Raw genomic sequence first — 13,813 nt, 5'->3', positions numbered from 1 at the left:
TTGATCTTTTTGAATTTGTTGAGGCTTGTTTTGAGGTCTAATATGTGATTGGTTCTGGTGAATATTCCCTGTACACTTGAATAGAATGTGTATTGTGGTATTTTAGGAATTTTAGAAAATTTAGGAATTTTCTGAATATATCTGTTAAATCCATCTGGTCCATTGTGTCTCAAAGCCATTGTTTCTTGTTGAGTTTCTGTTTTCAGATGAGCCTTCCATTGATGTAAGTGGGGTGTTAAAGGCCCCTACTATTATTCTATTACTATCAATTACTTCCTTTATGTTTGTTATTAACTTTTTTATGTATTTGGGTCCTCCCATGTTGGGTGCATAAATACTTCAAATTGTTTTATCTTTATGTTGAATTTTCTCTCTTGTATCACTATATTGTGCCCTTCTTTGTCTCTTGTTATAGTTTTTGTTTTAAAGTCTTTTGTCCAACATAAATATTGCTACTGTGACTTTCTTCTGACATCCATTTGCATGATAAATGTTTCTCTAGCCCCTCAGTTTCAATTGGCAGGTGTTTTTATGTCTAAAATAACTCTTATAGGCAACATTTAGATGGGTTTTGTTTCTTTATCCATTCTGTCACCATATATCTTTTGATTGGAGTATTTAGGCCTTTTGCATGTTAAGTAATTTATTGATAGATATTATTTATTGCCATTTTATGGTTGTTTCTGAACATTTTCTCTGATGCCTTCTTGTCTTTCTGTCTTTCATGGTTTGCTGGTTGTCTTGATATATTTGGATTTCTTTCTCTTTATTCTTTGTATATTTAGTAGTGGTTTTTGATTTGTGGTTACTGTTAGGTTTGTATAGAATATCTGCATATAGCAGTCTATATTAAATTCATAATTGTTTATGTTTGAATCCATTCTTTACTTTTCTCCTACCCATGTTTTAGGTATATAGTGTCATAATTTGCATCTTTCTATTTTGTGAGTTCCTTGACTGGTTTTTCACAGAAATAGTCATTTTTATTGCTTTTGTGTTTTCTGCCTTCATACTGTCATTTTTGGTCTTTCCACTCAAAAAATTCCCTTTAATTTTTCTTGCAGGGTAGGTTTGGTGGTCACGAACTCCTTTAGTTTTTGTTTGTCTGGGAAAATCTATCTCTCCTTCTATTCTGAATTATAGCCTTGCTGCAGGTTTTTCCTATTCAGCACTTTGAATATATCATGACACTCCTTTCTGGCTTGGAAGGTTTCTACTGAAAAATTTGCTAAGAGCCTTGTGGGGTTTCCTTCATATGTAACTATCTTCTTTGGTCCCATTGCTCTTTATATTTTTTCTTTATCACTTTATTTTTCCATTTTAATTACAGTGTGTCTTCATGTGGATCTGCTTTGGTTGATTTTGTTGGGGTTCTCTGTGCCTTCTAGATCTGGGTATCTGTTTCCTTTCCTGGACTAGAGAAGTTTTCAGCTATTATTTCTCCTGATAAATTCTCTGCCCCCTTTTCTCTCTCTCCTTCTTCTGGGATTCCTATAATATGAATATTATTACATTGATGGAGTCACTGAGTTCCCTAAGTCTATTCTCATTTTGCATGATTCTTTTCTCTTTTTGTTCAGCATAATTACTTTCCATTACTCTGTCTCTAGGTCATTAATTCATTCCTTTTTTTCTTCCGCCTGCTTTTCATTCCATCAGGCATGTTTTTTACTTTGTTTATTGAGTCCTTTATCTCTATCTCTTATCTTTTTTTGAAAATTTTATTCATTTATTTGACAGAGAGAGAGAGACCACAAGGAGGCAGAGAGGCAGGCAGAGAGAGAGGGAGAAGCAGGCTCCCTGCCAAGCAGAGAGCCCAATGCGGAGCTCGATCCCAGGACCCTGAGACCATGACCTGAGCCGAAGGCAGAGGCTTAACCCACTGAGCCACCCAGGCGCCCCTACTCTGTCCCTATCTTAATGATCTCACTGATGTCCTCCACTCTCTCCTCAAGTCCATTGAGTATCCTTGTGATCATTGCTTAAAATTCTTTATCAAGCACATTACTTAAATCCGTTTCACTTAGCTCTCCTGCTATGGCTTTGTCTTGTTCTTTCATTTGATACGGATTCCTCTGTCTTCTCATTTTGTGCCTGTTTCTCTGTGTTAGGAAAGTTAACTACATCTTTTATTCTTTGAGGGTAATGCCTTTATAAAGAAGAGGGCCTGTAGAATCCTGCAGTGCAGTGTCCCCTGTTCCCCAGCTCCAAGAAAAGAATCATGAAAGAAAAGGTATTCGAAATTAGACATTTCACATCACTATTACCTCTAAGACCTCCTATATTTCTCAAGTGGCACATTTTCATTTGGACTTGAATAGATTGGAAAAGTAGAACTTAAGTTTTTTTTTAATTATGTGTTAGCTGTGATAATTAGGAAGATTTTTCCCCCCTGTGGTGTAAACCAGAATTCATACCAGTTTACCAAGGCTATCATGAACTTTTACAGGCAAGGTAATTTCATAATACTGATATGTTACATGTTAGCACTTTGGCTCAAATTCCTTTCTAGATTCTGCACCCAGTGAACTGGTCTGAATAGCATAAGATGCTAGGATCTTTAGCCCTCTCAGGCTTAAATATATTCCCATCCCATGCCTTCTCAAATTCTTTAATTTAGCCTTTAGAACTGGGAGAAAAGATTTAAATGGGCTAGGAGAGGTCATCTAAGCCTGAGGCAGTTCTTAGGCCTATCATAAAAAAGAAAAGAGATTATAACATGAAGACTTCCAAAGGTGAGTCAAAACATGTCTAAATTGGGTTATTTTTTAATGTGAGGAAATTATTACTGATTACTTTGGAATAACAGGCCTAAACAATGCCTGTCCTGGACAAACTATGGTCATTTTCCTAGGAGAAGCTGTGGGGAGGCAAGGGCATTTAACCTCTTCAGCTTTTTCACTGGAAGCTCTATCATATAGTCCTAGTGTGCCTATCTTAACTCCCTCTGGACTGCTAGGAGAGCAGAAGGGAGCCAGGAGCTCTCCCTGCCAGGTGGTGTTTCTCAAAACATGATCAGTAGATATTTTTATCGGAATAATTTGAAGTGCTTATTAAAAATCAAAATTTTTCATGAGATCTAAGAATCTATCATTTTAAATTAGAGACCAACGTAAATTAGAAGTTGTAGCTAATTCTGAGGTTTTTCAACTTACATAATGGTTTAGTTTCCAAAGGCTGTTCATAATTCCATTTGTTCATTAAGGTCAAACTTCTCATCTTTAAGGCCACCATGATGTAGATACCAAAAATATTTTAAGAAAAGAAATTACAGTTCCATATGCATTTGAACATTCTTATAAACTTTTTTTTTTTTTTTTAAAGATTTTATTTATTAATTTGACAGAGAGAAATCACAAGTAGACGGAGAGGCAGCCAGAGAGAGAGGAGAGGGAAGCAGGCTCTCTGCTGAGCAGAGAGCCCGATGCGGGACTCGATCCCAGGACTCTGAGATCATGACCTGAGCCGAAGGCAGCGGCTTAACCCACTGAGCCACCCAGGCGCCCACATTTGAACATTCTTAACAAAATAATAGCAAATGAAATTTAATAATATATAAAAGGAATAACAGAACATGTTCAAGTTGAATTTTTCCCGTGGGTGCTAGGGTGGTTTCATATTGGAAATAAGTGTGAAACCAAACTCATTAACAGATTTAAAAAGAGAAACCTCAGTAAAGAATTTGATGAAATTCAATCCATAGTTATGATTTTAAAAAAGATTAATAAATCAAGAACAGAGGGAGACTCCTTATGCTTATGTAAAAACAAAAACTAAAACTAAAGACAACATTATCTTGAATAGTTGAATATTAGAATCATTCTCTTTAACATCAGGAACTGGACCCTCAGGTAGTCTAAGACTTAAGTACAACCCCACTCCCCCAGAAAGCCTCATTTCCATTCCAACAAGATCAAAACACCTATCATAAACTGAGAGAAACTTGCCAAACTTCAGGCGTAATTGTGCATTGGTTAAAAAAAAAAAAAAAAAACTGCCCTGAGAATGGTACATAGAGTAACAGATGATACAACAAATATCTGTTATAGTAAGTGATAAACATTTTCAGTTCTCCTTAAAGAAACTAAGAATAAGCAGTATCTCTGACATTAAAGAGTGAAGTGTATTTGCAAACTAGGGAATGGTTATCTACTTACTTTAACAATCCTAAGCTCAGATGTCTCTGGCAGCAAACTTTTACCATTACCAGCCATGCTGGGACACAGTCCCTGACAGAAATGCCCCCTGGCTTCTTAGACCAACTTGGTACTGAGAAGCTTAAGGACACTGGCAGAAGCTGAATGGAAAAGCACCACTTGCTCCTGGGGAGAAGGGTGATCTTGTTCAGGGTTTTGATGAGGCCTCCAATAATTAGGCAAATAATTGACTAGATTTATTTTTTAAATAATAAAACGTCAATAATTTTGACTGCTTAAAAAATTTTGTTTATGGCAAATATATAGAATGATGAAATATAGAAACCTATAATTTAAATTCTGAGGACCTTGGACTCTGCTGCTTTTTAATTATTGCCTATACACAATTATTTGTTTGTAGTTAGTTAAGCCAAAGAAGCCACAATATAAAGTTTAAAAGAAGAGTTAATAAAGTCCTTGCCTAGTTACAAAAAGTAAGAACTAGAGAAGGATGTTCAGTAACACCATTGCAATTTAGTATCTTACTGAAGGTTTCATAAGCACAAAAAGACAAATTATTGAAGCAAAAAGTTCAGAAAGGAGAAAATAAAATTTACTATTTTCAAATAATATTTTTAGCATAGAATGTACCCAAAACTGTAATAGAAATGAGTTTAGCAAGCTATTTGAAACTAAGATTAATATATAGAAGTCAGTTGCATTTCTGTATGTCATCAACAAACATCAAGATATATAAGCAAGACAAACATCATTTACAGTAGAGTCAGAGAATGTCACATTTATGTTTAGAAATAAATCTAACAAAAAGATTCAAGTCCTCTACAAACAAACACACACACACACACACACACACACACACACACACACTTATACACACTCTGATGAAGATCCTAATGGATACATCATGTTCATGGAGAAGACAATATTGTGGTGTCCCGTTTTCCTCAAATTGATTTTTAGATTCAAAAAAATTCCAGTAAGATTTTTCATAGTATTTGATAGGATGAATATCTCAGTAATGAAAAACAGAAAAATAGTAATGGGGCATTCCTAATTTGTAGGAATTAAGATACCATCATGGAATTGGCATAAGAGCAGATAGAATGATTAAAGGAATAGAGAGTTCAGAAAGAGAGCTAACACATGTACTGTTTTGATAAGATGACATATCTTTCATGGAGAAGAGGAGAGACTATTCAATGAAACTGGTTATTAATGGTGTTAACATGAAGTTGTGTTTCTGTTTCTCTTCACATATACAAATCAAGTTAACAAATGAAGAGATATTAAAAATGACCGTGGATTACCATTTATAACATTCAATTGGCAGAAAGTGTACATGTGACTTTAAGGTATCTCTTTTACACTGCTGGTGGCAGTGTAAATTGATATAACCACATGGGGTGGTGGGCGGAGTTTAGCATTATCAGAGTTGAATGTTCACGTATACTGGAGTCATTTCCTAGAGCAGTTCATAGGTATGTACAGCTAGAAATATGTTAACAAGCATGTAAATTCCAAAAGATTGTATGCTATGATGTGATATAATTTTTTACGTTTAAAAAATCTAAATGCATACTTTTAAAGAATGCATATAACTGCACAGTGAAACTATACTAAAGGATACCAAAGAGTTAATGAATACAATGTTCAGGGTAAGGGTTACCTTAGCTGGGGAAGTCAGGGTGATGGAATGGAATGAGAGCAGGAGGACCACTTAAGGTTCTAGCCTCTGTTTTGGGTACAAGTTTATAGCTGTTTATCACATTTTTAAAAGGAATAAAATAAAAATAGGCTTTGCATGAACCAGTGACTTAGTGTGATATAAATTAAGAATTATTAGTATAATTCTGAATAGTTTAATAGTTTTTTAAAATAAACTCTTTGACAAAAACTTAAATTTGTGGGTCACAGATGGATGTTTACCAAATAGGAGTATGAATTGCCCCTCAAAGCTTTTTTAAACAAATATATTCTAGACTCCCTGCTGATTGAAAATGTGTGTGTGACTGCATTTAATTGAGTAGGCTGAATTCATATACTTTGAAAATCTTTAGAAGAATAACATCCTTTCTTAATCATCTCTGCTATTGTCACAGTGAACTTCATATCAACTATGATCACTGCATTCACCACGTTGTCACTTGCTCCAATTGCAAATTTGAATAGACCTGAAAATATGTGTTGAGACTGAGGGTGCATAAAGAACACTTGCACTATGTTCAGACAACATATTTCCAAATTTCAAACCACCTTCTGATTTAACATAAAGGTTATGGTAGGGCTATTTCTAAAGCCATTTCATCCATTTGATTTCTTTTCTCTTACTAATTATCCTTTAATAGGCCCAGCATAGTCCATTGTAATATTTTATTTTTCAGTACTTCTAAAAATTTTTTTTCTAAGATTTTATTTATTTGTCAGAGAGAGGGAGAAAGAGCGAGCACAGGCAGACAGAATGGCAGGCAGAGACAGAGGGAGAAGCAGGCTCCCTGCTGAGCAAGGAGCCCGATGTGGGACTCGATCCCAGGACGCTGGGATCATGACCTGAGCCGAAGGCAGCTGCCCAACCAACTGAGCCACCCAGGCATCCCAGTACTTGTAAAATTTTTATATTTACTTTTAAAAAATACTCTTGAGAAAAAGCTTATATAAATAGCATACATTTAAAGTGTACAATTTGATAAATGTAGATATATGTACCTGTGAAACTAACAACATAATCAAGACAACATATATATCTAGCACCTCCAGAATTTTCTTTGTATCCATTTATAATTCTTCCTTCCTTCTCCCTCCCCCCGCCCTGCATTCCAGGCAAGCACTGCTCTGCTTTCTGTCACTGTAGTTTAGTTTACATTTTCCTTATTTTTATATAAATGGCAGCATACAACATGAATCACCTTTGCTGTTTTTTTCTTTTGTTTTGTTTTAATCAGTCTTCTTTCAGCATAATTCTTTTAGGATTTATCCATCTTTTTATGTGTATCAGTAGTTGATTCCTTTGTGTTGATGAGTAGTATTTCATTGCTTGGCTATACCATAGTTTGTTTATCCATTAACTGGCTGATGAACATTTTTGTTATTTCCACTTTGGGACTATTATAAATAAAGATGCTGTGGACATTTACATGTAAGTCCCTTGGGTGAATACCTAGGAACTGAAGGATTGGGTCATGGTAGGTATATGTTGAACTTTCAGAGAAGTGGCTGAACTATTTGCAGAAATGGTTTTACCAGTGTACTTTCACCCCAGCATTTTGAGAGTTTCAATTACTGTACATCTTCACCAACATTTGGTATGGTCAGTCCTTACAATTTTAGATACTTATATAGGTGTGTAGTGATAACTCAATATAATATTAATTTGCATTTCCCTGATGACTACTTGAGTATCTTTTCTTGTGTTTATTTGTGTGTGTGTGTGTGTGTGCGTGTATGTGTTTAAGTCTGTTTTGGTGATTGTCTTAAAATCTTAACAATTTTTTATTAAGATTCTTCTTAATTTAGGTTTGAGAGTTCTTTACGTATTTTGAATACAACTACTTTTTTTTTTTTAAGATTTTATTTATTTATTTGACAGAGATCACGAGTAGGCAGAGAGAGAGAGAGGGGGAAGCAGGCTCGCTGCTGAGCAGAGAGCCCAATGTAGGGCTCGATCCTAGGACCCTGGGATCATGACCTGACCCTAAGGCAGAGACTTAAACTCACTGAGCCACCCAGGCGCCCCTGAATACAACTACTTTGTCAGAATTATGATTTGTAAGGATTTCCTCACAGTGAAAACGCTTGTCTTTCATTCTGTTAACTGTGTAATACAAAGAGCAGAAGTTCTTAATTTTGATGAAGTCCAATTTTTCCATGTTTATCTTTTACAAATCATGCTTGTATTGTTCTGTGTAAAATATTGTTGCATAACCTAAGGTCATAAAGATTTTCTTTGATATTTTTTCTGAAAGTTGTATAGTTTTATGCTTTATATCTAGCAATAGGATCCATTTAGTGTATGAGTTTTTGTATAGGTTTAAGATATGGACAAATGGGGGTTGGCATATAGATAAACAATTTTCCAGCCCCATTTGTTGAAAAGACTATTTCTTTCATCAAATTTGGAGACATTTTGACTATTACCTCTTCAGATTATTTTTCTGTTCCCATTTCTTCTCTCCTTTGGTGACATCATTTCTGCATATATTAGGCTTCTTGAAATTGTCCCATTTCTCAGTGATTCTCTTCATTTAAATCCTAATACTTCCCTGTTTTTTATCTTAGTTTTTATTGCTGCTTATCTTCAAGTTTATTTTCTTTAATGTCTAATCTGTTTGTCACTTCTGGTGTACTTTTTCCATCTTACTTTGGTTTTCATCTCTAGAAATCTAAATTGAGTCTTCCTTTTCTTTTTTTTTTTATCTGCCATGTTTCTACCTAACATGCCTAGTCCTTCCTCTAGCTTCTTGAACCTAAGAATACAATATGTAAAGTTAAAATAACTATTTTAATGTCCTTCTCTGCTAATTTGATTATGTTTATCATTTCTGGATCATTCTTAATTGATTTTTCTCCACACTGTAAATTATATTATTTTTGATTGGTTGTTAGACATGAATTTTACCTTGTTGAAAGCTGGATATTTTTGTTTCCTTAGAAAATTTTTAAACTTTGTTCTAGGATACTTCAGTTACTTGGGAACAGTTTGATCCTTTGAGATCTTGTTTTTTAAGCTTTTTTAGGTAGAGCCAGGGCAGGATTAAGTCTGGGACATAATCCTTCCACCTACTCAGTGCCTCATGAATTATGAGATTTTTCCACTCACCTTGATGAGAAAAGAAATTATTCCTGACCCTGTATGACTTGCTGATATTGCTTCTTATCATGCAGGTTCTTTACCTGACTTTGAGTAGTTTTGTTATATCCATTCACTGATCAGTACTGTCCTGAAGACTGGAGGGAGTGTTCTGCAGTTCTTGAGTATGCAACCCTTTCCTCACTGATTACTCTGTTCTGTACACTGCAGCCACCTTGATCTCCCAGGTCGCCCAGCTCATCTCCTCAACTTGGAGACCACACAGGCTCTACTGAGATTCTTCCTTTCTGAGCTGCAATCTGGGAACTTTCTCTGTGCAGTTAGCAGGGGCAACTGAGTAGTTCATCTTGTTTGTTTCCATTTTTTAGGGATCACTGACTTCATTGCTTGATGTCTTAAAAAACGTTTTGTCAAATTTTGTTCAATATTTTAGTTGTTTCAAGTTGCAGAGTCTTTTATTGGTTCATCTTATTCAGAAGTATGAGTCATTTTATCTTATTTTTATTATCATGAGAATTTAATTTTTAAATAGGTGAATCATTCCAATGGTTCAAAATTCAAGAAATATAAATAGGTATTCAATTGAAATCTCTCTCATAATCCACTACAAGCCTAGTCCTAACTCCCCGTAAGAAACCATGCTATTAATTTATCTTTCTATTATTCATGTGCAAGTGAGTAAAAATTACATATTATTATTCCTGTTCTACCTCCTTTTCAATGAAAAGGTTACATATATATATATACACTACTTGTTTTTTTTCACTTAACCATGTATCTTTTGGATGTTTCCTTATTGGTACATAGACTACTTCTTGACACACATCTCCACCTCCCCACCCTTTTTAATAGCTGCATAGTATTATATCATGTAGGGTTATCATCATTTATTTAACCAGTTCCCTATTATTAAACAATTAGGTTGCTTTCGATCTTCTGCTACTAGGACTAATTTAGTAGTTAATAGTCCTGTACATAAGACATTTTGCATATGCCTGAGCAGCATTGCTGCTTACTACATTCCCAGAGGTGGATTATTAGGTGAGAAGATTTTTACATTTGTAATTTAATAGCTATTGTCTAATTGTTCTCCCAAGGGATTGAGCCAGATCCTCCACTAACCTGTTAGGAAAGTGCCTATTGGCATAGAGTCTTATCCATAGAATTTTACCAAATATTTGGATTTCTGCTAATCTGGCAGGAAGAAAATGTTGTTATAATATAGTTTTAATTCATATTTCTGTTCTGAGTGACATTGAACATTTCTTATGCTTAAAAGCCATTTGTAGTTCCCATTCTCTGTTCCCTCTACTTTAGATTGTCAGTTTTTCAGTTTTTTTTTTAGTGATAAGAATATGAGATTGAATATTTTAGTAGTGTTTAATAACTTCTTAATAATGAATTGTTAACATCCATAGCCTATTAGTAAAACCTTTTACAATATACTTAATAAAATAAAATATAATTATACTAAATTTGATCAGAACTCTAATGATTTTCACATCATTACAAAATCTTCAGATCAGAGGTTGGGTTAAATAGGGGTGCCTGGATGGCTCAATGGGTTAAAGATTGGGTTAATTGATTTTTCAGACAGATTTTTAAAAGTGAGTAAAACCAGACTAATCTGAGTTTTTGAGCATGAGAATAATGTTCTAAAAGTAGTTTCATACGTGAAATAATAAGAATTGTTCCCTCTAGAAATGTTTTACATTTGAGAGATGTGTTTTGTTCCAAAAATAATGACATTTCCAAAACAATTTGATAGGAGTAGGGGAAGAATTACTTAAAATTTAGACTACTTCAAAAAATCTGGATTTATGGCTACAAAATGTATGTTGTCCCACAGATAAGAATGATAAACGCATTCCTGGTTAGATGACAGGATGCTCTTATTATTCATTTGGTGCAGCTTTCTTGAGAAGTAAAGAGTATCCAAGTATTTTTTTTTAAACTTTGCATACCCGTCCTTTTTCCCTGCCTCATCACAAACATTTCGACCTTTTTGCTTCTATCATTTTTAATTTTCAGGTGTTATATCCTATGAATAATTAATGAGGGGAATAGTTACTTTACCAAATGAGTGAAGTAATAAAATGGGCCAGTAATTTGTTTATGTTTTGTTAATTTATTATCAATTTAAAAGTCTGGCTTTATTTATGCAATGAAAAATATATTTTTAGAGTTGCATCAGTATGGAGAGGCATCCAGCACACGTCCGTCAGGTATGATGTCATTCCAGGACATTCTTTGGTACTCCGCTTTTCCGTCTTATCAGCCAACTAAATTTACCTTGATTAAATAATAATTTGGGTTTTCTTTTTCCATTACCAAAACATTGAGCTGCATGCCATTTTCAAGTTAGCCAGTTGTCACATTTTAGCAATCTTAATATTGTTTGTATGCTTGCTTTATAGATGTTTCTAAATTTTTATATTAAAAAAAATTGGCTTACTGATTTTTTAAATAATATTTAGCCTTTCCAAAGTTATTGAAAATGTTCTGAATGCTTTCTACCAAAATCATCTAATTGTAAATAACTAAAATTTTGTCACATGTTCCCAAATTAGTTACTTTTAAATTATTAAATTTATTTTAATATGCATCCATCACATTATGTTTTACCACACTAATAATGTAATGTATCTGCTGTGTTACTTGAATATCTTCTTGGTTACATTTATAGAAGTATGATAACAATGTTATTTTGACTAATTTTGTGCTTTTCTGCTTGTTAAAGTTCACCTGCTGATTAATCTATGCCAAGTCAGTTCTTCAGTGGACATAGTTTGTATTTTTATAAATATGCATGAAAAAGCTTTTTTAAGAAAGTAATCTGAACTTGCCATCAAATACTGAAAATGCTTAACTTATTAGAATTTACATTGAAGTGAATAAGCAGAATATTCCAGTTATTGGATCCAGTTATTGGATCAGTTATTGGAGATAACCAATAGTGGTAACTTACTGGCATACTTTTATTAATAAAACATATTTAAAAGGAGTTTTTATAGTTTAGTGACTTTAAATTGAGAAATAGTTTCAAGGTCTTTTCAGTGTTGTTCTTATAGTTAATTTAATGTTAGTTATTTAGATCAAAGCAAGATAATTTCAGAAAAGTATTTTCTATACAAATTTTGGTCAGTGTAAATCTGTAATTATAAAACATATGTTAGCAGTGATGAAAATCAGGTGTTTTTTTTTTTTTTTTTTTTTGAGCTACTAAGTATATTTCAGGTCTGACTTCAGCATCAATTTTCATTGTTTAATTTTGATTTCTGGGCTCTTTCAAAAAACAACCCCCCCCCCAGAAAAAGTCCTGTTATATCTGAAATATATGCCTTAAATCAGCTGCATATATTGTTGCTGGGTATTAATCAGAAAGTGTCATTTAATTGAACAAAAATTTTGCAGAGTTAGAAAATCATGTGAAAAGATGGGGAGAAAATATAAGAATGGTGGAGTAAAATGATTATCAAACTGTTGGTTTAAGATTAGACATTAATATAGAAACAAAGTTTTAATTGTAGTACTAATATTTTCTTTTCTGATGCCAAATTATGCATAATAATTGATTTTTATTTGAGTGGGACAAGGTCCTTATTTGAAGTACTAAATAAATTCTCAATTATAATTAACAATTTGAAAAAGATTTTTAAAATCTAGTGACAAATGATACATCCATACTACTTTAAATTGTGCTATGTGTTTTAGGTATTTGTGAAATGTCATTTTGATTATAATCCGTACAATGATAATCTGATACCCTGCAAAGAAGCAGGACTGAAGTTTTCAAAAGGAGAAATTCTTCAAATTGTAAACAGAGAAGATCCAAACTGGTGGCAGGTTAGTATGCTTCTCATAATTTCCACAACTGCTTTTTTGTTTTCAATCTTAGATCTAGTCGATATTATTCAAGAAGAAGGTATTAGCATTTGTTCCAATGGTTTTTCCTACCTGGACAGCTCCAGCTTCATGGCTGCTAATTTTGTGGACAGAAAAGATCAAATTGAGAGGGACTTTGTGAGTAGCTGTTAATAAATGCAGAATTAACTAGTCTGTGGAGATACTCCATTGGTTTAGGGATTAGAATAGTTGGTTCTTCCACATGAGTGATTGTAATAAAATACAGTATTGGTCAAGAACAACTTGGGGTCATCCCTTCTCAGTGTTTATAGTTTTAACTAGAAGTCTTTTACTATGTGTGTAGTAGTGTCTTTCTCTCTTGTCTCCTCTCCCTCTATATACATTTATGGCAAAAAAAACAAATTTCTTAAGCTCTTAAATTTGTTTCTCTACCTCTCCTCAGTTACTTAGAAATGAAAGTTTAGCTTATGATTAGTGTTAGTTGGTCTTGGATTAAAATATGCGTATATGGAAAGGGATTTTGTTATCACCATATTTTCCCCCACTTCATTTTCTAAAGATCTCTGCGATCATGTTTTTTTCTTTCCCCTACTTTAGCTTTTAGAAATCTCTAGCAGCAGAATTAAGTCTGATTTTGTAATTGTTTACACTGTCCAATACCAACAGTATTCAGAGCTGGAGAAACTGACAAGTCAGAAAGTCTAAAATTCCCTAAACCATCAGAACAAGTGATTAAAAAGGAAGGTGTATGAGGAAAGGACCCAGGACCTAGCACTCTAAACTCTAAATTAAATGGAGATACTAGTAACTCACATTAGCTCTGTTAAGTTATATTGGTTGACTTCTAAGGGGGAATGAATAACAAGAGTGAAAATAGTCTTACTAACGTGTCCTTAAATTTAAATGAAGACATTATTATGTATAAGTGCATTATTCAGTGAGAGAACGAAAACGTAGGTAAGTTTAAAAGAATCCATGAGATCTA

The 13,813-nt window shown here is 33.7% G+C and overlaps 1 protein-coding gene across 4 annotated transcripts in view; it reads left to right on the top strand.

The window, feature by feature from the left end:
- Positions 1-13,813, top strand: part of MPP6 (membrane palmitoylated protein 6) — a 112,085-nt gene that overhangs the window by 70,957 nt on the left and 27,315 nt on the right. For 3 of the 4 annotated variants that reach the window (XM_032304778.1, XM_032304777.1, XM_032304779.1), the window contains exons 6-7: positions 11,145-11,186; positions 12,676-12,807. In XM_032304778.1, the coding sequence (XP_032160669.1) occupies positions 11,145-11,186; positions 12,676-12,807 (174 nt within the window). The remainder of the gene's footprint in view (positions 1-11,144; positions 11,187-12,675; positions 12,808-13,813) is intronic. The other variant, XM_032304780.1, reaches the window with a different exon arrangement.

Source organism: Mustela erminea, chromosome 11 (genome assembly GCF_009829155.1).
Source record: "Mustela erminea isolate mMusErm1 chromosome 11, mMusErm1.Pri, whole genome shotgun sequence".
In the NCBI taxonomy this organism is placed as follows: Eukaryota; Metazoa; Chordata; class Mammalia; order Carnivora; family Mustelidae; genus Mustela; species Mustela erminea.
The sequence above is the reverse complement of the archived record's forward strand: the minus strand, read 5'-3'. Positions and strand labels throughout refer to the sequence as shown.